General features: G+C 42.0%; 1 protein-coding gene across 2 annotated transcripts; it reads left to right on the forward strand.

Moving 5' to 3' along the window:
- Positions 1-808: 808 nt before the first annotated feature.
- Positions 809-21,611, forward strand: LOC147171685 (protein sel-1 homolog 3). 2 transcript variants are annotated; one of them, XR_015095657.1, is made up of 24 exons: positions 809-895; positions 975-1,449; positions 2,067-2,193; positions 2,648-2,769; positions 3,134-3,249; positions 3,326-3,387; positions 3,723-3,855; positions 5,238-5,373; positions 5,454-5,576; positions 6,314-6,519; positions 7,597-7,776; positions 8,922-9,041; positions 9,122-9,262; positions 10,117-10,179; positions 11,287-11,460; positions 12,547-12,674; positions 12,761-12,844; positions 13,457-13,547; positions 13,633-13,720; positions 15,250-15,359; positions 15,446-15,582; positions 15,661-15,763; positions 20,459-20,555; positions 21,520-21,611. XR_015095657.1 is itself a non-coding variant. In XM_086081555.1 (23 exons), the coding sequence occupies exons 1-23, from the start codon at positions 848-850 to the stop codon at positions 16,607-16,609; spliced, it is 3,051 nt and encodes a 1,016-aa protein (XP_085937681.1). In that variant the 5' UTR covers positions 809-847; the 3' UTR covers positions 16,610-16,759. The 2 variants fall into 2 exon arrangements, 1 of the variants encoding a protein (XP_085937681.1); XM_086081555.1 differs by lacking the exons at positions 20,459-20,555; positions 21,520-21,611 and adding an exon at positions 16,526-16,759.
- Positions 21,612-22,555: the final 944 nt, after the last annotated feature.

Here is a 22,555-nt window from a genome sequence, read left to right on the forward strand (position 1 = left end):
CAGTTTAAACAGTTAAAAAAAATCTTTTAAAATGGCTAATAATCCCAATAATGAAGATAATATGCATTGCATGTATTTTTTTAATTTCTGACCCCATTTTTCAATGGCTGCATTTGGATACCTATGTAGGCTTACTTTTTATTCCTTTGTCAAAATTGGCTCATGAGAATGGCTGGCAGCAAGACTGTAATGATTTTTAGCTTTGAAGAAAAACTTCAGAGGTTCATCCCCTCCAAACATTATTGAGTCGTTAATGTGGTGTCTTATTTAGAGCAATTGGAGGCGAGGTTAGGTGAGAAAGTAAAAGGAAAAAAAAAAGGATAAAATTGTTTGCCACTCTAGCGAGCCAGCATTCATAAATCGATGGTGGCGGTGCTACTAGCTAGCCTAGAGCTCCCCCTGGAGGACACGACATAATAGCTGGCGCAAGTACTCATTCAGTATTTAAATAAAAGTACAACAGTACAGTAAAGTATTTACACTTTGCTTTTCCACCACCGGGTACATTAAAAGGTATCATAGAAGTTACATTTCAGAATCGCCTTTATTGGCCAAGTATGTCAAACATACGCGTCTCTGGTCGTCTGAGCTGCACTAGTATTGCAGAACAAGCATGAAAAACGAACATGACACATGGGAATATAACGTCTGGATGTTTTATGAGGGTAAGCCTCCCTGACTGCGACCAGTCAGTCATTGGCTGCAAGGAACAATGAGCTATTCAATATTGACTTTGGCAATCAGGTAGAGCCGGATTAGGTCCGGGTGTGAAGGCTTTGTGCTTGCCTTCTTTTCTCCCCCCTTTTTTGTTTCCATCCAGTGCAGCTCTACCATCTTGAATGGCAACATGGATTTGCAGTACAAATCCATCTGCGAGCTGTGGCTCAGCGTGCAGGTACGAGCTGGTTTCTTTCTTTCTTTTTTTGTAGTCTAGAAAAAAAAAAAAGGAAACTCAACTGTGTCATTTTTCTTAGGTGGTTTTTGCACTGGACTCGGTGCGACTCCTGAATCCCCCCCAGGAGCCGGTTCGACATCATCCTTTGGAGGTTTTCTATTCTTGCGACGGACCAGCCACCGTCCAACTGGACTGTACAGTGACCTTCGACATCGGCGAGAGTTCCACGTCGCTGCTCAGGCGATGGCGTTGCATCCCGGGGAAACCCCGAAAAAGGACCGCGAAGGTGAGCCTGCCCGATTGGTTGGTCTACAGACCGGACGCCATCGTTCCCGAGTCCCGATGGGCGCTGAGCTGCATCCTGCGAGCGACCGTCAGGTACAGCAACGTGGACGACGGCGAGTGGACCATCGCCGCGCAGCACGTCGCGACTTTACAGCCGCGGCCCGAGTACGGTCGGCCCGCCAAGCGGCATGACGTCAGCTTCGGTTGGAGCGCGGCAATGCTGGCATTTGCGCAAGACCGCGCACGGAAAAAATGCCCGGTGGAGCAAGGTAAGCTGAGCTGCATATTGTGTGTTCATAAACTTAGCCTTCCAAAAGTCCCTGAGCTTATTGCTAAGATACAATTCATAAAGCCATAAATCTACGTAAAGAATGCATGTATATTATTATTATTATTACTTTCCAATTCTTTACAGCTGCGATTCAAGCCTTGACACCATATTAACGTCGCTCTTTATTGAGTCAAGGCACATTTATATATATATATGTTTCAAATGATGGTCTCGTCACAATTCACTCACAAATGTACTTTAATGCGGAATCTGGGCCTTTTTAGTCCAACACAAATCTATGAATTATGTATGAATGGCTTTGTGTGGAAAACCAAGTTCAATTCGATCTGTTTTGACCTTTAACAAAAATAAGTCTCCCAAAATTCTCTTCTTTTTTTTTTGCCCTAAAACGTGATGACTTTTCAGAAAGAGAGAAACCAAAGTCCAGTTAAGTTCTTTTTTCAATTTTGTATTGAATATCATCGACCTTAATCTTTTTTTATTTTTTATTATTTTTATTTTATTTTTCATCGAGCTTAATCTCGGCCAGCAATAGAATTGACTGCGCTGCAACCCGCAAACATTCAACCTATTTCATCCCCTCTGTCTGCTCAGAAACGGCGCCTTTGCTGTCCTCCATCTTTGCTTCTACGGGAGAAAAATTCGGCATCGTCAAGAATCTTCGGCCCCACGCCGGCGACGTTCTGGAATACCTGCGACTTCAGACCCGAACGTTCCCCTGGTGCGTGTGAGGATCTCTGCATCGGTTCAACAACAACAACAAGCAGTTGTTCTTTCCATTTTCAATCGGCCATCAAAAATCAGAAAGTCATTCATTATTTGCAGTTTTTTTTTTTTTGAATCAACAACAACAAAAAATTCTCCATAATTCAGTTTTAGGCTCAGATAGAAAAAAACGAAATGGACTGAGATTGATTTGAATCTTTCTACTGGACAAACGAAATACAGTGGAACCTCGGCGTTTGAACGTCTCAGAACTCGTACAATTCGGACATCAACCAAAAAATGTTGCGGAGCTTGAACAATTCGGACTTTGAACACTTCGCAGGAACGAATTATGTTCAAACTCCGAGGCGCCATCAGTCAATTTTAGTTTTGGGTGATTTTTGATTGCCATTTAAAAAAACAGAAAGAAGGAATGCTACTCGGACTAACCGGCGCCCTCTGCTGGACAGGTGCATGTTCTCCATTTGGATATTGGTGACCCGACACTGCCGGGTTAGCACGTGCGGGCTGCTTCACCACATTGACTCCCACAACAACTACGCTTCGCCCACTATACTCCTCACTCAATCAGGTACTCACGCTTAGGACCGCCCCCTCATTTGAATAACATTTCCACCTGACAGAGCATCTGCAGCACGAAATAAAAAAAAAAAGTGAGAGTTTTATTTATTTCTTGATATTTAATTTTATTTATATAATTATTTTTGTATTTATTTCGACATTTATTTGTATTTTTATGTTTTGAATATCATTTTTTTTATTTTAATGTTTGTTGTTTTTATTTCCATTTAGATTTATTTTAGATATTTAATTATTGAATGATATTTTTTATTTTCACTTTTATTCATCAATTTATTTATTTTTAATTTTGGCAGTTTTGGTCCTCCATCGATTATAGTCTAAGTGGGCAAACTCAATCCCGGTTTTCTGTTCAGGCCTGCTGCACGTCCAAGTGCACGGCGGGCCGGGGGAATCCACCGCCATCCTCTTCCCGCACGAGGTGCCTTTGAGCAAGTGGTGTCAGCTCACGGTGACGTTGAAAGGCAGAGAGGTGAGTCATGTGACCCGGCGGCGCCTCAAATCACTCGCGGAGACGATGACTAAAAAGTTGACGGATGTGTCGTCAGGTGACGATCGCCGTCGTTTGCCTGGGAGAGGAGACGAGAACCGCGATGCAGACGGAGAACAGGTGAGTTTGTGTATAAGGGATGCGGGCAATCGAGGGAGCTGCGTTCACTTAAAAAAAAAGAAGAAAAAAAGAACATTTAAAAAAAACGAGGCGCATGACATTTGATTTGATTTCACAATTATACCCACAAAAAGGCCATGTTTTTGGTGCCTTGCCTTAAAAATCCAAACTTCAACAATCTAGGCCACGAAACCAGTTCAACTGGAGCGACATGAATTGGCCGGCCATGTCTGGCCTGATTTAATAATCCACAAAAAAAAGTCACACCCAGAAACACATGTAAAGTCCGCCATTTTGTTTTTTAAAAATCCGTTGTTCTTGTTTTCTATTTGTAGGTTGAGCCATGACATCAGGCTGGACGACACCGACGGCTACTTTGTGATCGGTGGCGGGAGATACGTGCAGGGCGCCGAAGGCTTCTTTGGCCCGGCGGTTTACTACCGGAACAGGGTGCCGCCTCAGAGCCCGGTAAGCCACAAAACCCAACGTTGCAACTTTTTGTTAGAGCTGTCAAACTTTTTTTTTTTTAATCGGATTAAACACATTTTAGAATTTTGATTAATCACAATTAATCTCTTGATTAAAAAGCCTTTTTTCTTTAAATCAAATTTTTTGCCCGGCAAATTTGACGAGCACCTGTCATGTTAATTATTTTGATATTTAAGGTTATGGGGACGTCTTCAACATTTTTTGATCGCACACACTCATCCTCCTCTTTTTACAATCGGTTAATTACTTGCATAATTAATTTTTTTTTTTTTACATGAACACATTGTTCTGAATGTCATCAGAAAAGTTTGGCTGTAGCCCCTGATGCTAGCTAGCTAGCGAGCTCCCTAGCTGGTAAACGAGCACCATAGGAGCTAGCTAGGGAGCTAGCTAGCTAGCACCTGAAAGTAAAAAATCTACCACAATTTGGCTTTAGCCCCTGATGCTAGCTAGCTAGCGAGCTCCCTAGCTGGTAAACGAGCACCATGGGAGTGTTAAGTTATTAACATTGTTTTTCAGTTTCAATTTATATTTTAGCCGTTTTGGATTTAGTTAACTCAGTATGGCTCAAGGGAGCATTTCTATGTGTCTCACACTCCTGAGAAAATAAGGGAGTGTGTGTCTGGTATCTGTCTCTTTCGGAAGAGACAGGCTGATTGTTTTTCTCTAATCTGATTTATAGCTATGGGAACTTGTTGAACTTGCAGAAGGGAGGAGAGAGGGATTCTCTTGTTTATACTGCTGATGGGAGGAGACTTCTAGTCTCCCACTATTTTGAATAAGTATTGATGCCCCAGGAGGGACGACACAGACAACCTGATAGAACACGGCTTCAGTGTCATCAGCTTTTTGTCCTCAGAAGCTTCTGGTAATTAATAAATACCTTTGCAAAGGGACTTCTTCACCAGGATCTCACCATTCAGTTAATTGAACACGCAAAGAGTACAATACTTAATATTGTCTACTCTAACAGGAGCTAGCTAGGGAGCTAGCTAGCTAGCACCTGAAAGTAAAAAATCTGCCACAATTTGGCTTTAGCCCCTGATGCTAGCTAGCTAGCTAGCTCCCCCTAGCCGCTAAACGAGCACCATGGGAGCCAGCTCGGGAGATAACTAGCTAGCATTTTGGGGCTAAAGCCAAACTTTGGCAGGGTTTTTACTTTCTGAATGTCATACATTTATTAAATGCTTTACTTTAATGCAGAAATGATCATCTGCGCTCAAAATTAATAGTAAGATGAATCTGTGTTGATACATGATTAATGCAATTTTTTTGTGCGTGATTAATTAATTAGTCAATGCTTTGACAGCGCTACTTAACATTGACGTTTTTTATTTTTACGCTCGTTCCTCCCATCACAGTCAGAAGTCGTTCTTCCCAGCGTCATAAGAGACGTGGACCCAACGAGATGGATGCACACCTGCCGAGAATTTTCCCTCCACGTAAACCAAAGCATCAACTTCTTCTCCCTCCTGGCCCAGCGCAGCACGCAATCAAGTAGTACACGTCTTATGCCACTAGGCGGTGCCGACATCATTTCCAGCCATCTTTTGTGAACTCCCTTTTGATATTTCCAGGCAACCGTTTGGAGGTTTTCCTCAGTGGGGAGCAGAAAGATACGACCAACACGTGCGAGTTGTGGGAGGGGATGCTTCCGCCATACGTTGCCAAAATTGCACAGTATTTGGCTTTCAAACGTGGTAAGAGCGGCAGACGTTTGGGATCTTCGACACCTTTTACAAACTGAATTAGCGATAGACCGATCATCTGCGCAGATTTTTTGGCATTTTGACAAATATCGGCATGGATTTATGAGATGTTCACAGTTTTTATTTTTTATTTTTTTATTTTTACAAACATATTCAGACCATTTCCCACCGTCTTGAAACCTTTTACGAACCCTGACGAAAATCCCAAATGAGCTCAATTCGCATGCATTTGTCGCTCAGTGACATAAAAGGGAACTTTTCATTCATGGATTTATTCAAATTTCCACTTTATAAAATAAATGATGCTGACGCTGAGAACTCTCTACACGTTTTATTTTTAGAAAAAAAAATTTTTATTAAGAAATTATGTTGACATTTTGGACAATTTTATTTACAGAACTATTTACTTTGTTTTCAATTGAACTTAACACATGCTGATGACCTTTGGAAGCTCCCTGCAATTCTTTTTATAATTTTTTTTAATAAAGCCGTCAATTCTTTATATGTTTAAAATGAAAAGAAAAGGCTTTATTATGAATGATTGATATTTTCTCTTTGACTGCAAATTCTGCCGCAAATATTTTTTTCTTTGCTTAAAGTATCGGTTATTGATCAACTTTTGGCAACTTCTGCATCGCTGCACAACTGCACGTCATTTATGGACGCTCAAAATCATCCTCAATGTTTGCAAAGGCGTTTTTTGAATGTGAATTTGTCATCCTTGCCAGGCGGAAGAGACGTTAGCCCCGAAGCGCTGGGCCGAGCGCTGTGTTCGCTGTCCCTCCGCAAATTGAGCACCGCGAGCAGCGTGCGCGTCTTGGCTCAAATATTACCCGGGCTGCTGAACGCCGCCTGCTTGAACAACGCCGCAGCTCTGCACATGTCCTCGGTCCTCTACAGCTTGGACATGGGGGTGGAGAAGGAGCCCAATAAGGTGCGTTCTCATCAGTCAGCACCAGCAACTCCAAAAGCTGGGTCCAGACTATAGGGGGCGGCGTAGGGCGTCTACAACAGACAAACAACCATAATTACCATAATTATATAATTAAAACCATAATTAGTGGTCTGCCAGACTGCGAATTATGGTACCAGGACCAGTATCGCCGATTTGTAATCAACTCGTTCACTCCCAGCCATTTTCACTGAAGCAACCCCCTTCGCTCCCGGCTGTTTTACTGGATTTTGACAGATTTTGCAAGGCCCACAGAATATTGTGTTCTATTGCTATCAAAACATGGAACCTACTAAAAAGAAAGATTAGAGTCTCTTCTTTCATCAGGATTTTTTTTTAAATATCTGTTTCCGTTTTGCAGCAATTAGCATTACCATGTAGCGAAGTTTCATGATTATTCACATTCCTGTTGAAAACACTGGAAAAAGAGCTTTTTGCAACATGGCCCTGGTTGATCTCTTATACCTTGCTGCCACCTGCTGGCCGTTTTTGTAATAACTACCATTGCTTCAAGCGTTGTCTTCAGTTCAGAGGCTGCATCAAAGCCTTTTGTATGCTCTAGCATAAAAAAAAAAAGAGTAGAAATACGTCTTTGGGACACTGATAATATTTAAAATAGAACGTATTTATACGTTTTTGGGAGCAACTGAGGTAAGGTAGCCGTGTCATCGAATTGCTTAATCACAATCAATTTTCAATCAGTGTTTTCTTTTTAGACAAAGAACAAAATTAGGACAAAGTTTGTTTATAAATAGACAAAAATTGACAAAATGTTTTTCCCCCCCAGAAACTTTATAACATAACAAAATGTGTTTTTTTTAACTTGCTTAAATAAAGTGCACAAATTGATCAAAGGAAAGCAAATTTAAACAAATTCTGTATTATTCTCTTTTCAGAAACTACAAATATAAAAACAAACAAAATTGCACTTTTTTTGGTGGATTTTTTTTCAACCAAAATAAAACAAGATGTTAAAGATGATCATGCAGAAAATTTTGAATTTTGTTAAGCATGGCGCAAGTCAGTCCGTGAAGGTGCAAGTTGTCCTCTCGTCGGCAGGCGTGGATGCTGGCCCTGTTAGCGGCCCAGAAGGACCATCGGTTGGCTCTGCTGCAACTGGGCCACCTGCACCACCGGGGCCAACACGGGGGCCACGCAGACCAGGACCTGGCCTACGCTTACTACGCTAACATGGCCAAACAGACCATTGTGGACCGGCAGAATCCCTCGCCGGAGCAGGTGACGGCAGACCCTCGCTTCGGGCAGCTGCTCGATTTGCTTGGATTTTTCAATCCGTTTGTCCATCAGCGGTCGTATGTCCATTATTTGCACATGGGAAAGACAATTCATTATGGCGTGGAAAAAAAAGACCTGGCAAATGTCCCTTTCCCTTCACACTAGTTTTTTTGGCCCCCCGCTAATTAGGGAAAAAACAAAAACAAAAAACAAAAACGGCACATATAAAAAGTCTACACACCCCTCCCTGTTCAACTGCCAGGTTTTTGTGAACATGAATACCCCCCCCCCCCCCCAACATTAATATGACATAACTTCTACAACTCAACTGAACCTTTTAATAATCTTTTGCGAGGGAAAGTAAAAAATAAACAACTGCAATCATGTGGTTGCACAAGTGTGCACACCCTCATAACAGGGTTGTGGCTATGTTCAGAATTAACCAATCGCATTCAAATTCATGTTAAATGGGAGTTTTTGGGGGAAAATGGTATAAAATACACCACAGAATGATAAGAAATTACTTTCCCCCTATTTTTGGGGCATGACCAGAGGTGGCAAATCCAAGTCCAGAAAGTAAAAAACAGAAAGTTTGGCTTTAGCCTCAGGTGCTAGCTTGCTAGGTCCCTAGCTACCTAGCTCTCTAGTTAGCTCCCATGGTGCTCGTTTACCTGCTCGGGAGCTCGCTAGCTAGCTAGCATCAGGGGCTAAAGCCAAACTGTGGCAGGGTTTTTAACTGTTTACTTTCATGTGCTAGCTAGCTAGCTCCCATGGTCCTCGTTCACTTGCTAGGGACCTAGCTAGCTAGCTAGCTAGCTAGCATCAGGGGTTAAAGCCAAACTGTGGCAGGGTTTTCAACTTTTTACTTTCAGGTGCTAGCTTGCTAGCTCCCTAGCTAGCTCCCATGGTGCTCGTTTACCTGCTAGGGAGCTCGCTAGCTAGCTAGCATCATGGGCTGAAGCCAAACCGTGGCAGGGTTTTTAACTTTTTACTTTCAGGCGCTAGCTAGCTAGCTCCCATGGTGCTCGTTTACCTGCTACGGAGCTTGTTAGCTAGCTAGCATCATGGGCTGAAGCCAAACCGTGGCAGTGTTTTTACGTGACATGACGAAGCCTAAAGCGTCTTCTTGAATGATTTGTGGTGTTCAGGTATATGTTGAGGACATCTACCTGCACAACGACGACATCCTGAGCCTTCAGACCAACGAAGACCATCACATCTTCCAGTGGCTGACGTTTCAGGCTCACCGAGGCGCCCCCGACGCAGAGGTACCACCGCCGCCGCCGCCGTCATTCCCCGAAGATGAAAAAACAAACAAGACAATCATGCTCCGTCCTCGTTGCGCCAGCAAGCGTTGGCTCGCATGCTGTTCTGGGGCCAGCAGGGGGTGCCGCGCAACATTGAGGCGGCTCTGAGGCACTACGAGAGGGGGGCGCTTCGCCTGGAGGACCCCGTGTCCATGTACGACTTTGCCATCGTCCTCCTGCAGGTCAAGTTCAAGCTCATTTCCACCGTTTTGGATTGACAATTTGTGTCTTCATCAACTTTCCCCATTGAAATGAATGAAAATGACGTTAAGTCATTCACTCGCAGGCATTTTCACTGAAGCAACCCCCTTCGCTCCTGGCTGCTTTGCTGGATTTTGGCTGATTTCGCAAGGCCCACAGAATATTTTGTTTGCTATAAAAACAAGGAACCTACCAAAGTCTCTTCTTTCATTAGGAAGAAAAAGTATATTTCTATCTGTTTCCATTTTGCAGCAATTATAAGCAATAAATATAGCGACGTTCGTCATTATTCACAAATCGGTTTAAAACGGCCCTGGTTGATCTCTTATACTCTGCTGCCACCTCAGCCTGCTGAGAAAAAAAAACAGTTTTAAAAGCGGATAAATCTGTTTTTGGGCGCATGGGACTATTTAAAATAGAACGTATTTATACGTTTTTGGGAGCAAATGTGTTCCAATCCCCCCCAACTGATTTTCTTGGTCATGTTATCAATGAGAGTAATAGCGCTCCATCATGTCGTGGAAAGGGATTGTTGGGAGCGGAAAATGACAGCGTTCTATTTTCGATCCGATGAGTAAACGGGAAATATACAAAAATAATAATAATCGGTTTCAATTAATAATGGAAACGACTGTCATTAAGTCATCTTTCGGGAATAGAATTTTTTTAAATTTCCATTTCTTTTCCACTGAATTTTTGTGTCTGAAGATCACTTTTTTGTTTTCTCACAACGCAAATTCTAAAATACGGTGAGCGACTTATCGTAACGAAAAACCTTTTGAATTGCGGCACACACGGCTGCAGTTTGAGGTGAACTTATGTTGTGTGTCCGCAGGGTCACGGGGTCGAAAAGGACGTTCCCAAAGCCATCCGGTTATTGAAGAAATCAATGGAGAAGGTTTGATCATCATCATGATTTTCTCGATGATAGATTTCCCTTTTTTTGTTTTGTTTCTATTCTGCATGTTGACTTGGAACAGGAGCCACCGCATGAACTTTCATCTTTAACTCGTTCACTGCCATTGACGGCTATAGACGTCAAAAAATAATTAGTTTAACATTTGTTTCCACTTTTGTTAACAAGAGTATGAAAAGAGCAGATATTAAATTTGTGATTAATCGTGAGTTAACTAGTGAAGTCATCAATTAATTACGATTGAAATTTTATTCGCCTGACGCCCCCAATTTTTAATAATCTTTATTTATTAATTTTTTCATTCGGCTCTAAACGTCAAAAATTTATTTGACCAATTTCTATTAGTTTACATTTTTTTCTCACTTTTGTTAACAAGAGTATGAAAACCTGGATTTTTTTTATTGTACATTTAGAACAGACATACAATTTGTGATTAATCGTGAGTTAACTAGTGAAGTCCCGTGATTAATTAGGATAAAAAAAAATGATGGCCTGTCACCCCTAATTTTTAATAATCTTTTCTTCTTTTTTTTAAATTCATTCACTGCCATTGATGGCTATAAATGTCAAAAATTCATTTTGACTATTTCTTTTAGTTTAGCACCCCCCCCCCCCTCCAATTTTGTTAACAAGAGTATGAAAACCTAGAATTGTTTTTATTGTAAATTTAGAACATATAACAAATTTGTGATTAATCATGAGTTAACTAGTGAAGAAATGCGATTAATTACGATTAACATTTTAATTGCCTGTCGCCCCTAATTTTTAATTTATTTTCTTTTTTTAATGAATTTCTGGCAGTGGATGAGATCATGTACGGAGCCCCTCTGGTGCCAGAGTAGGAAAAAATATGACTATATATTTTTTGCTAATCTGTTTAGCAATCTGTACAGATGAGTCAACTGTGGGTTGGTTCAGATGAGCAGAATTTTTTTTCCATGCACTGGCGCCAGAGGGCCTCCGTGATAACGACTTTTTTGACTGTCGATATTTGTCGTAAGTGTGTTGTACGATCCATCATTATCGCCACCAAGTGGCCAAAGTAGGCATTGCAGCAGTTTATGACAACGCCCTTAATTGGCCCGTCAGGGTTTCGTCCCCGCCATCAGCGCGCTGGCCTGGTACTACGAGCGCTTGGAGTCGGACTACGAGAAGGCGGTGGCGCTGTGGGAGGAGGCCGACGCCCTCCAGAGCCCCGACGCCGCTCTCAACCTGGGCGTCGTCCACTCGCTCGGGCTTTACCCGCAAAGACCCGCCGACCAGGTGGGAAGGGGACTTGAACGACCCCGATACTTGCCGCGGTTCACACTTGGTGGAAAAGTTCAACAATTTCACCTCGACGGCAACATTTTTCTACTCGTATACTTTAAATATCCCGCTCAAGTTTTTACACTTTTTTGTCACTTTTCATCATTTCGCATTTTCCAGAAGAAAAGAAACCATTCAGACAAATTGAGGAATTAAGCAAGTTCAGCATTTCTCAATTGAATCCAATCATTCCGACTTTAGGCTCAGCATTCTAAACATTTACGCTGACAAAATTCACAATTTAGAAACCTTTTTCAACCTTCAACATGACGTGAAAATGTTCAGAATTCCGTTCGTTTCTATTTTTGGAAGAATTTCACATTTTATGAAAATTCCTGAATTGAGCAAAGAATTCCGCAGCGCAAATCTAACTTTGAATGAACTTTCTCACATTTGACGTTTCCTTGATTTTAGAACTATCAAAATTCATCGATTAATCCAAGAGTAGTCGATTATCAAATTAATCGACAACTATTTTAATCATCGAATAATCGCTTGGAGCCATTTTTTATTTTAAAATTGTGCAAATCCTATCAACAATAATTGTCCACTGATTTCTGTAGTCCTTCATGAAAGAAAACTGATGATCATCAATCAAATCTGTTTTTATTTCGGAAAACAATGACCGAACCGGCAACATCAGTTGCCCCTTTTTGTAATCACTATATACGAGTACAAAGTATGAAATAACCACTTAAACTTAATAAACAGTAACACGAGGATTTGTTCTTTTTTTTTTTTTTTAACAAAATACACTTTAACGCAAAATTAAGACGAATTCGATGAATCGATTGAATAATCGATAGATGATCCATCCATCCGTTTTCCTGACCGCTTACTCCTCGCGAGGGTCGCGGGGGGTTGCAAGAGCCTATCCCGGCCGGCTTGGAGCAGTAGGCGGGGTTCACCCTCAACGGCTCGCCAGCCAATCGCAGTCGATGGATGAATGGATTCTAAAAATATTCGATCGCGGCAGCACTTCTTCGTTTGTAATTCGACGGCATTTGGTTTGAGTTCATGGCGTGTTATTTCTTCCCGCAGTACACGGCCTACAAGTACTTCCTGAAGGCCGCGGAGCGAGGACACGTCAGGGGCGCCGCGGAAGTCGCCGACGTGTGGTCCACCGGGCTCGCCGGTCGCGTCGGTCGCCGGCCGTCGGACGCTGTCTTGTCGGCTCCTTTTCTTTTTCATTCTCATCAAAACGTTGTCCGGGCACGACGAAGGCATCCTAACGCGTCTTCGTACTCGCCCGCAGATGGGCCAAGTGGGCGGCGGAGCAAAATGGCTACCTGGGTCGTCTGTTGCGGCGAGCCCTGGACGCCTTCTTGAAGGGCGACCCGTAAGTGCGACCGACCGCTCGGGATCAATGAACTCGTTCGCTGCCATTGACGGCTATAGACGTCAAAAATTCATTGGGACTATTTCTATTCGTTTTTTCCATTTTTGTTCGCAAGAGTGTGAAAACCTAGAAATTATTTTTATTGTATATTTAGAACAGATATAAAATTTGTGATTTATCGTGAGTTAACTCGTCGAATCGATGCCCCTAATTTTTAATAATATTTTCTTAAAATATATATTTTTTAATAATCTTTTTTTTATTTATAATTTTTAATCGTAATTAATCGCATGACTTCACTAGTTAACTCACGATTAATCACAAATTGTATATCTGTTCTAATAGAATAAAAAAAATTCTAGCTTTTCATACTCTTGACAAAAATGGAAAAAAATGTTAAACTAATAGAAATAGTTCAAAAGACTTTTTGACGTCTACAGCCGTCAACGGCAGTGAACGAGTTAAGCGGGGTGTCCGTCGAATCCAGAGGTGGTGGACTCCGGCCCTCGAGAGCCGCTGTCGAGCCCGTTTTAGATGTCTCCCTCCTCCAACACAGCTGCTTCACATGGTTGTTTTGCCCCAATGCTTGTGCACGTGCGCCGTGTTTTGCAGGTTGGTCTCGCTGGTGTATTACAAGATGGCGGCCGAGCTGGGCGTGGCCTGCGCCCAGTTCAACGTGGCGTACCTGTGTGATCAAAACCAGGCCAGTTAGCAACGCGCTCATCCCGCATCGCCGGCCGCGTTCTCGCGCGCTGCTCGTCATGTTCTGGTGCTGCGTTTGTTCGCAGGGGAACTTCCTGCCTCCCGCCGTCGCGCTGCGCTGCAAGACGAGATATTATAAGCTCTCCAGTCACAACCCCAAACCCGAGCCTTACGGTAAACTCAACGAGAGCAGCCGCGATGAGTGGACAAGGCTAGCCTTGCTGTAATGACGTCCGTCCGTCCGTCCGTCCGTCTGTCCGTCCGTCCGTCCGTCCGTCCGTCCGTCCAAACAAGAGTTAGGCTTTCAAATCTTGGTTTGAGTTTCAAATTTGGCTTTCAATCGAATGTTATTTTCCGATGAAGGTCTCCGGACACGGCCGGGCTTTTTTCATTTATTGTTTCAAAAACAGCGTGAACTTATTGGCCATTTTGACGAATATCGGTATCGGCCTCTTTTCAAAATCTGACGGCCAATAAAAGCGAAAGCATTTTAATCTCATGCAACTTATTTATTTACATTTTCATTTCACTTTATAAGAGATGTTGCTGACCATGAGAACCTTCGGAACTTTTCGTTTTTGTTTGACATTAAAACAAAGAAATGTGAACGTTTGAGATTTCGGGATTTTTTAAAATTTGGGAAAAAACAGAGCTATGGAATTTGCTTCTCGAATTTGACTTTTTAAGACGTACCGATAACGTTGGGAGCTCCCTGAACATTTTGTTTTTAGAAATTTAAAATGAAGTATATTGTCTAAGATAAAAAAAAAAAATCGGAAAAATTGTTCAATAAGCATTAATGCATTACATTACAACAAAGTCAAGATTGGCATTTGTATTACAATTTTTTTTTTTTTCGCATATTGTATTTTTTTGAACTGAAAATGAATATCGGCTTCAAATATCGGTTATCAGCCACTACTAATAATCGGCGTCGGCGTCGGTTCTGAAAAAGACATATCGGTCTATCTCTCGTTTCAAGACAGAGTTAGGCTTTTAAATTCTAGCTTTAAGACAAGGTTATGGGTTCATATGAGGGTTTTCAAGCCTGGGTTGAGGGTTTCATGACAGGGTTTGCCAGTTTGGGTTAAGACGGGCGATATGGCCCGAAATTCATATCACGGTATAGAATTAAGTGTTGTTGTTTAAAAAAAAAAAAAGTTTTTTAATAATTGGCCTACTGGTTCTTTTATAGAAGCGAAATGAATTTTAAAAAACACCGAAAGAATACATTTACTCAAGAGACTCAAATAGTGACGCAAAATGAAGCTTCATGAAACACTTGGGATTTTTTTTTTTTTAACTCTTATTTATTACGCTGATACTATGACGTCATCAACATGCGCGACCGCAAAAAGACGGTAGAGTCCAAATCTCTACCTTTGGCAGAATGCGGACCTTATATTGAATTGATCGTTTAAATCGTTCAGCCTTTCAGGGTGTTCAATTCGGGTTACGATTTTCGAGCCAAGGTTAAGATGTCAAATTCAAGTTTCAAGTCAGGGTTAAGATTGAATTTCTTGGGTTAGGGTTCGTGATTCAAAGGAGGGCATCCAATCAGAGTTCTCAAACAAGGGTTCGGGTTTCAAGTTGTGGTTCCGAGCATGTCCGGTCGGGTCGGGTCGGGTCGGGTTGGGCTTATACTCCTCGAAGTTCCGCTCCAATGACACTTTGACATTCGTGCTTCTTTTGCATGCGTGCAGCTTTGCTGAGGATGGGCGACATGTGGTTCGAGGGATCGGTGGACGGCCGCAAGAACTTGACCTCCGCCGCCGACATGTACAAACGGGCAGCGCTGCGGAACGAGCCGCAGGTCGCTCGCAGAACTTTTGCCCGCTTTCTGCTGTCACCCGGGAAGTAGCCAGTTTTTCGAACCTTGTGTACGGTTTGCATCCAAAGGGTTGGTACAACCTGGGCTTGCTGGTGGAAGACGGCTTCAGGCTACCGACGGCGCTTCTGGTCCAGCTCGGCTTTTCCCCGCTGGAATTTGCAGACGACGACGACGGCGACGAGCTTCCGACTGCTTTGTACCAAAGGTTTGTTTGGAGCGTGACGTCGTTATTTGACGACCGGACGCATCCACTGACGATATTTCAATATATTATTTATGTAAGGTGTCGAGACTCGGGAAATTCCGACTCCTACCTGCCTTGCAGCTTGGCTCTCCTCAACGTGTATTTTCTGGGCTTCCACAAGAAATATTCCACCGCTATCAAGGTTGGTGTCACTCTGTCGGCCTCCGTGGAGCAAAATGATGTAGCAAATATGGTCAGTCATTCATATGAACTCATTTGCTCCCAAAAGTGTATAAATACATTCCATTTTAAATAGGACCACGTTCCCAAAGACGTATTTATGCGTCTTTTGAATTATTATTATTTATTTTTTTTAATGCTTGAGCTTACAGAAGGCTTTGACGCAGCCTCTGAACTGAAGAGAATGCATGAAGCAATGGTAGTTATTACAAAAACGGCCAGCAGGTGGCAGCAGAGTATAAGAGATCAACCATGGCCTAATTGCTGCGAAACAGATAGAAATAGACTTTTTTTTCCTGATGAAAGAAGAGACTCGAATCTTTCTTTGTTTTTATAGCAATAGAACACAATATTCTGTGGGCCTTGCAAAATCAGTCAAAATCCACCGGGAGCGAAGGGGGTTGCTTCCGTCAAAATGGCTGCCAGTGAATGAGTTAATGCTAATTTGGAGCCTTTGTGTTCCTGCCAATCATGTAGCGGTACCACCAAATGTAGGCGTTTTTCAGGTTTCATTATTATTATTTTTTTGTGTTGCATGAAAAAAAATTGTCTACCAAGTGAAATGTAAACTTAAACAACTTTTTTTTTTAAACCTGATATCTGCAGCCAGATCAGCATATTGCAAATGAGAATCTTAAAAAAAAAAATACAAATGAAAAGATCCATCCAGTGAAAATGCAGTTGCTTCCGTTTTGCGTTGATTTGTGATGTTTGGCGCCAACAGCACGTCGCCACGGTTGCCGCAGCCGCGCCGCTTGTCCTGGCGCTCCTCGCCGTCCTCGGCCGACGTTTCTTCGCTCGAAGCTAACAGGAGCCGCGACGTCCGCAGTCAACATGTTGATCATCTGCAAGGATCGTTGATTGCCCAAACCAAACGTGTGCACGCCACGGAGACTTTGTTGAAATGTTTTGTTCACAGACTTTTAAACCAAGAATTAAAAATAACTCCAGACGTGAACTTGATGCGATATTTTATTATCCACGTCCGCCCTAGTGATGATGGATGGAATTGCGTTTGCAATGACTCATAACTCAAACCCGGTCTGAAAGCCGAAACTATTTTTGGGGGAAACTGTAAGCAATATTTGGAATACCATGAAAGCCCAAATTGAAGCCATGAAATCGTACCCTCGACTTGAAACCTCCAATTTGAAACCTTACCTCGGTTTAAAACCCCTCAATTGAAAACCGAAGCCAAATTGGAATTCCGAACCCTTTCTTCAAATTGGGCGTGAAACGGTAACCCAATAATAATAATAACAACAATAATAATAATAATAATAATAATAATAATAATAATAATAATAATAATGCATGGGATTTATATAGCGCTTTTCTAGACACATTCGTGCGCTCACACGTGCACACTGTGGCGGCGGCAAGCTACTTCCTACATCCACGGGGCTGCCAGTGTGCGCCTACGGCCCCTCCTACCACCACCAAACATTCGCACCTTCCATACGCCATTGTGAGCAGCACTGGAGGCAATGCGTGTCAATTGCCTTGCCCAAGGACACAGCGGCACACGACTTGGGGAGAGCGGGGATCGAACAGCCGACCTTCTGGTTGCTGTACCGCCGTCTCTGCACCCTGAGCCACGCCCCCGCAAAATCAAACCCGGGTTTGATACCCTTCTTTCGAACCCGAAACAAAGTTTGAAACCCTCATTTGAAATCTTAACCATTTTTGAAACACCAATCATCAATGTTTGACACCCTAGCCATTTGAAAACCCGCAACCCTGTCTTGAAACTCTCATTTGAAATCCTAACCCCGTTTTGAAACCCTAACCCAAATTTGAACCTATAATCCTGTCTTCATACCCAAATTTGAAAGCATAGTCAAGCCTTGCTCCAAATTCGAATCCCTAACTTGACAAAGCTAACCCTTGTTTTGAAACTATTTCCAACCCTAACCTTTTTTTTTTGACCCCCGAAACCCTCATTTGAAACACAAACCTGAAACGCCAATTCTTGCTCCGTTGATTCTCCTTTTTTGTTAGCTGAGGTTAACGATTTTTTTTTTTTTTTTTTTGTCTGTATTTCATGCTCGACAGCCCCCCAATTAATTTAATTTCAATTCAATTCAACTTTATTCCGGACTCTTTGTCCAACGTAAACAAACAATCAGAGGGGACTCCTTTTTGTTGTCCCTTGTTGCTAGGTAGACTTTTGGCAATGAATGGCCAGAGACGGCCTCTTGTGCCGCTCTTTTTTTTTATAGCTGAGCAAAGTTTGACATCCAGCGGGTGAAGTTCCCGAGCGGGACAGCGAGACGAACGACCGGAGCGCCGCCGCCGCGTTCCGAATTGATGAAGCGCGCTCTATTTGCGTCTCGTGCGTTTGTCTTTGCGGGTAATTTGCTGACAAAACGGCGCACGACGGGAGCTCGTGGAAAAAACGCCGGTTGCTACATTTCGTTATGTAACGGCCTCGCCTCGCTTTTAAAAAGAACATCAGGCGCTTTGCTGGAAGTGCAAACGCAAGCAGCTTTCTTGGCTTTGTGGTTTATTTCCCAGACATTCGCGCAAGTCCAACATTAAAGGCAAATAAAATGTTGATTACGGATTGTGCTGCAGGACAAACTAAACAAACCAGAACTTAGTCTTGAGAGCCACGATCTGTCTTGAAACCTCGTTTTAAAACTTTAATTTGAAATTACGGAAGAGGATGAGGGCCAGTGAAGAGAAAAAAAAAAGAAGCTTGGCAGGATTCTGAATTCTCACAATTTTGACTTTAAAGTGAAAATTCTGGGAATAAAGTCAGAATTCTGACTTTAAAGCCGGATTTTAAAGTCAGAATTCTGAGATTAAAAGAAAATAAATATTTTTGTGTACCTACTTTCTACTCCTTTTGTCAAAATGGATTTCTGTTTTCAACCTCCATCGATGATGTAAAAAAATGTGTGGTCACGGTCACTGACATCTATGGATTTTTTTTTTTTATCTCTATCATTTCCTTCCACTTTCAAACCTAAGTTAAGTGGAATGTTTAAAATTGTGATGAATAAAGAGATTTTTGTGTCATTGGGCTTTTTTAGATATGATTTGAATCAATGGGCCGTCAATCACGGTATGTAAATTATTGTGATGACGCTCTCAAATCAATGTATGACGTGCACGCGCACTCGGAGTGGCCCTCGAATCTCGATCAACTTTTGAAAAGGAAAGGTGTTGTTATTGTTGCTGAGCCGTTAAAAGGTGTAATGCCTGTGTTGACCGCAGGATGGCAGACATCCCTGACCGGCGCCTCTCAGCCCGAAGTTGTCATTTGTGAAGAAGAGCATGTCATGGCCTCAACAGCGACGAGAAATTTATTGACAGACCAACAACCAACCATTTTCAACACAGATAAACAATAATTGTTAAATAAGTAAAAGCACAAATAAATAACAATCACATGTAAACTGATCAATAATGTAGATTTTGAGGGTGGGGAAAGTATGACATTTACCAAATTGTGACTTTTTGTATCAGTGGATTTTTAAAAAAATTTTTTTTTATGAAAACAAGCAAACAATAAGTTATTGCACTTAATGCTGGTTTGCTGTTCAGCAGTTTTTTTTGCCATCTTGACATTTTATGCAAGAGGCCTCTTTACAGTATTTTGTAGTTTAGCAGGTGGATCTTTTTCAGCCCCACTTCATTGAAGTCGATGTGATGATAGCAGCAAAAAAAAAAAAAAAAGGCATTATCTAGTAAACTAAGCTCGACCAGCAAAATGTTGCTTCTTGCTTGGACTTGCTCCATCTTATGTTGTGTGTGTGTGTGTTGGGCAAGGTTGCGGACATGTGCACGTTTTATTTCCTGAAAGTCTCACTGAAGATACAATGATAAACAATGACCTCTCGGAATCGACGGCGTCAAATCTGAACAAGCCAAAAGCCCAAATCACAATCATCGTAATTGCCCCGAAAGGTTTTCTTAAACTGACTGATGTAAGTAAGCCCTTTTCCTGCCACACGGGGGCAGTAATCAAAGTAAACACAGTACTCAGCAAATCACATATATTGCCATTTTACCATCTTGTAGAAAAGTAAATACATTTTAATGTCATCATGAACATAGAATTACAACAATTGCAATTAGCGCTCCTGATTGACCCCCAGCCAAGGGAGGGAGGCGTTATTGGTTTATTATTATTGGTTTGTTTATTATGGCAGTATTCTTATTTTTTGTTACGCCTACCCCCCCAGGAAAGAAAATATTTTACCCCCCCCCCCCAAAAAAAAATCCTCGCTACGACTAAAAAAATAGTATCATTCAAGCACACCTCTACAGAGGAACTCACATTCCTTGCGTACGCTCTGACAATGAGCACCACTGCCACCTACTGCACTGAATGTGCAATTACACTCAATCATTAATTGCAAACGACTTTGGTCGCGACTTGCAGATGCCTTCAGTTCGAGAAGCACTGATTTATATCCTGGAGCTGCACAACTCAGCTGGCCGATGATGCTTCCATTTGTCTTTCTCGACCTTTTCCGCGCGCGCGCACGCGCGGCCCAAAGCAAAAATGTCCGCGACGGCCTCTTTGATTTATGATCTGATATCGCACTGTTGAGCTGAAGTGTAATTAAATGCGTTTTGCAATGCAAATATTCGCCGACTCATATTGCGGTCAACAGTGATGAATTCTCCAATAAAATTGTCGCAGCTGTGAAGATGACGAGGCGAGACGAGCACAAAGGGAAGATGATGAAGATGAAGATGATGACGATGATGAAGATGATGAAGATGCTCAGGAATCGAGAGTGAGCCACATGTGTGCTACATCACATGCATGTTGAGAACCAATATGCTGTCATGTCACATGACACTCTTTGCTACTTCATCCTATTGATTATTTGAAAACTTTTCAAACTGTAACCTTGACTTGAAACCTTAACCTTTTGTTTGCAACACGAATTCCGGCTTCAAATCCTTATTTGGCACCCCTGACTTGGCCACTTTATCCTTGGCTTGAATCCCTAATTGGAACTCTTGACTTTGAAACCATAATTCAGGCTTAAAACCCTACTTGAAATCCTATCCATTGCTTGAACTTACAATTTAAAACCGTATCTTAAAACCCCCCAACTTGACGCCATACTCAAGGTTTGACACCATAACTTGAACCCCTGTCTTGAGATGTTTGCAACCTTTAAATGCCCATTTGAAACCGTAATGTAATCTGGAAACCTTCATTTTCAACCTGACCCGAAAGTAAAACCCTAGCCACAGGTTTGGAACCCTCAATCCAGTCTTAACGTGCTCAATTGAAACCTCGATATACTCTTACAACTCTGACTTGGAAACTCCGAGGCCTGTTTAAAATCCTAACCTTAATTTGAGCCCTTCATTTGAAATCCCAACATCTGAAACGTGCCTTGAAGCCCTTCCAAACATTGCCGAGGGAGTTGAGTGCTGTGAATGTTGTTCTGTACTTTCCCCATAAGATGGCGCTGTTCCCCTTGTGTTCTTCGCCATCTTCCTTGACGCCCTCCTCATATTCGAGTTGATTCCACATCCTTTGTTTCACGTTCTTGTCTCTTTTCCCCCCCAACACTGTGTGTTTTATTTATTTACTTTTGTTGATCCTGTAAATGGCTCATTGAGAGCCTGGTGTGAAATGTGTTCCCCCCCCCCCCCACTCAACGAGACAATTGACACCTGTTCAATGGATTTGTCCTTTTTCTTGTTTGGACACACTCATTTGTCATTTCTCCTTGTGGCCAGGGTGGCAGTTGAAGAGCAATCAAATCCCCCCGTAATGACGCAAGTGTCTGTGAGTGAAATGAATCCTTATTGGCTGGCTGAGCCGCGTGATGGGAAACATCCATCCTGAACCCGAGGCTGGCTGGATGTTGCTTGCCGGCTGGCTGGGCTGACTGGGTTTGTACCCGTGCATGTTTGACGTCTTTGCTGGGTGTGCTGCGTGGCCTCAAACTGAAACTGCTGCCACCGTCGTGAAATGTCGTGAAATGTCGTGAAATTTGGACAAGCGAGTACGTTCGTCGCCGAAAGCGGCATGACGTCACGTGAGGGCTGCATGATTACGGCCAAAATGATAAACCAGATTATTTTTCCATTTTTTCATCCGTTTTGTAAACACGGTAATTCATCACATTTATTTATCATGTGAGGGGAAACGGCTGTATTTGTATCACGTTACTTCTCAACAAACAGTAAACAGATTTCAGTGGAAAATGACACTTGAGTCTCTGAAGGAATACATGATAAGGAATTTAAAATTCAAAAGGCCGAACTGCAGAAATTACAAGTGCAACGATTAATCGACAACTAATAAAATCAGTTAATTGTTTAAGACTTTTTAACTTTCATTTTAAGTCATCCAAATCTCTTTCTTTCTGTCGTCCTCCGTGAAGGCAAGCTGATTATCTTTTGTTTATAATCAAAATAAGACATTTGCAAAAATCTATGATCAACATTTTTGCAGTTTTTCTGACCAATCAGGAACTGTTTCAAAATCCACATTTCATTTGTGCATTTTCTGCACTGTCAATTTGAAATATTTTTTCTGTTTTTGAATAAAGATAGAATTTTTTTTTATTTTTTTTAATCTAACAAATCGAAAAATAATTCAATCAGCACTTGGTTCTCAGTTTATATTTTCAATTTTGGTATATGTTGGATCACGAGGTGGAGCTCTGATAATTTTCTACCGAGACACTGCAACAGGTATTTATGTTTTGAGGCACCACATAAGTACTGCACTGTATTTGTAAACTTACATACTGTTTTTTTAAAACCG

This window comes from Leptonotus elevatus, chromosome 7 (assembly GCF_054856555.1).
Source record: "Leptonotus elevatus isolate MCC_2025b chromosome 7, RoL_Lele_1.0, whole genome shotgun sequence".
Lineage (NCBI taxonomy): Eukaryota > Metazoa > Chordata > Actinopteri > Syngnathiformes > Syngnathidae > Leptonotus > Leptonotus elevatus.

Bases quoted from the DNA above. Each gene is read 5' to 3' on its own strand.
- LOC147171685 (XM_086081555.1), top strand. From the start codon at position 848: ATGGATTTGCAGTACAAATCCATCTGCGAGCTGTGGCTCAGCGTGCAG. The intron at 10,180-11,286 runs GTTTGATCATCA...TTGGCCCGTCAG, and splicing joins TGAAGAAATCAATGGAGAAG to GGTTTCGTCCCCGCCATCAG. The intron at 13,721-15,249 runs GTAAACTCAACG...GCATGCGTGCAG, and splicing joins CCCCAAACCCGAGCCTTACG to CTTTGCTGAGGATGGGCGAC.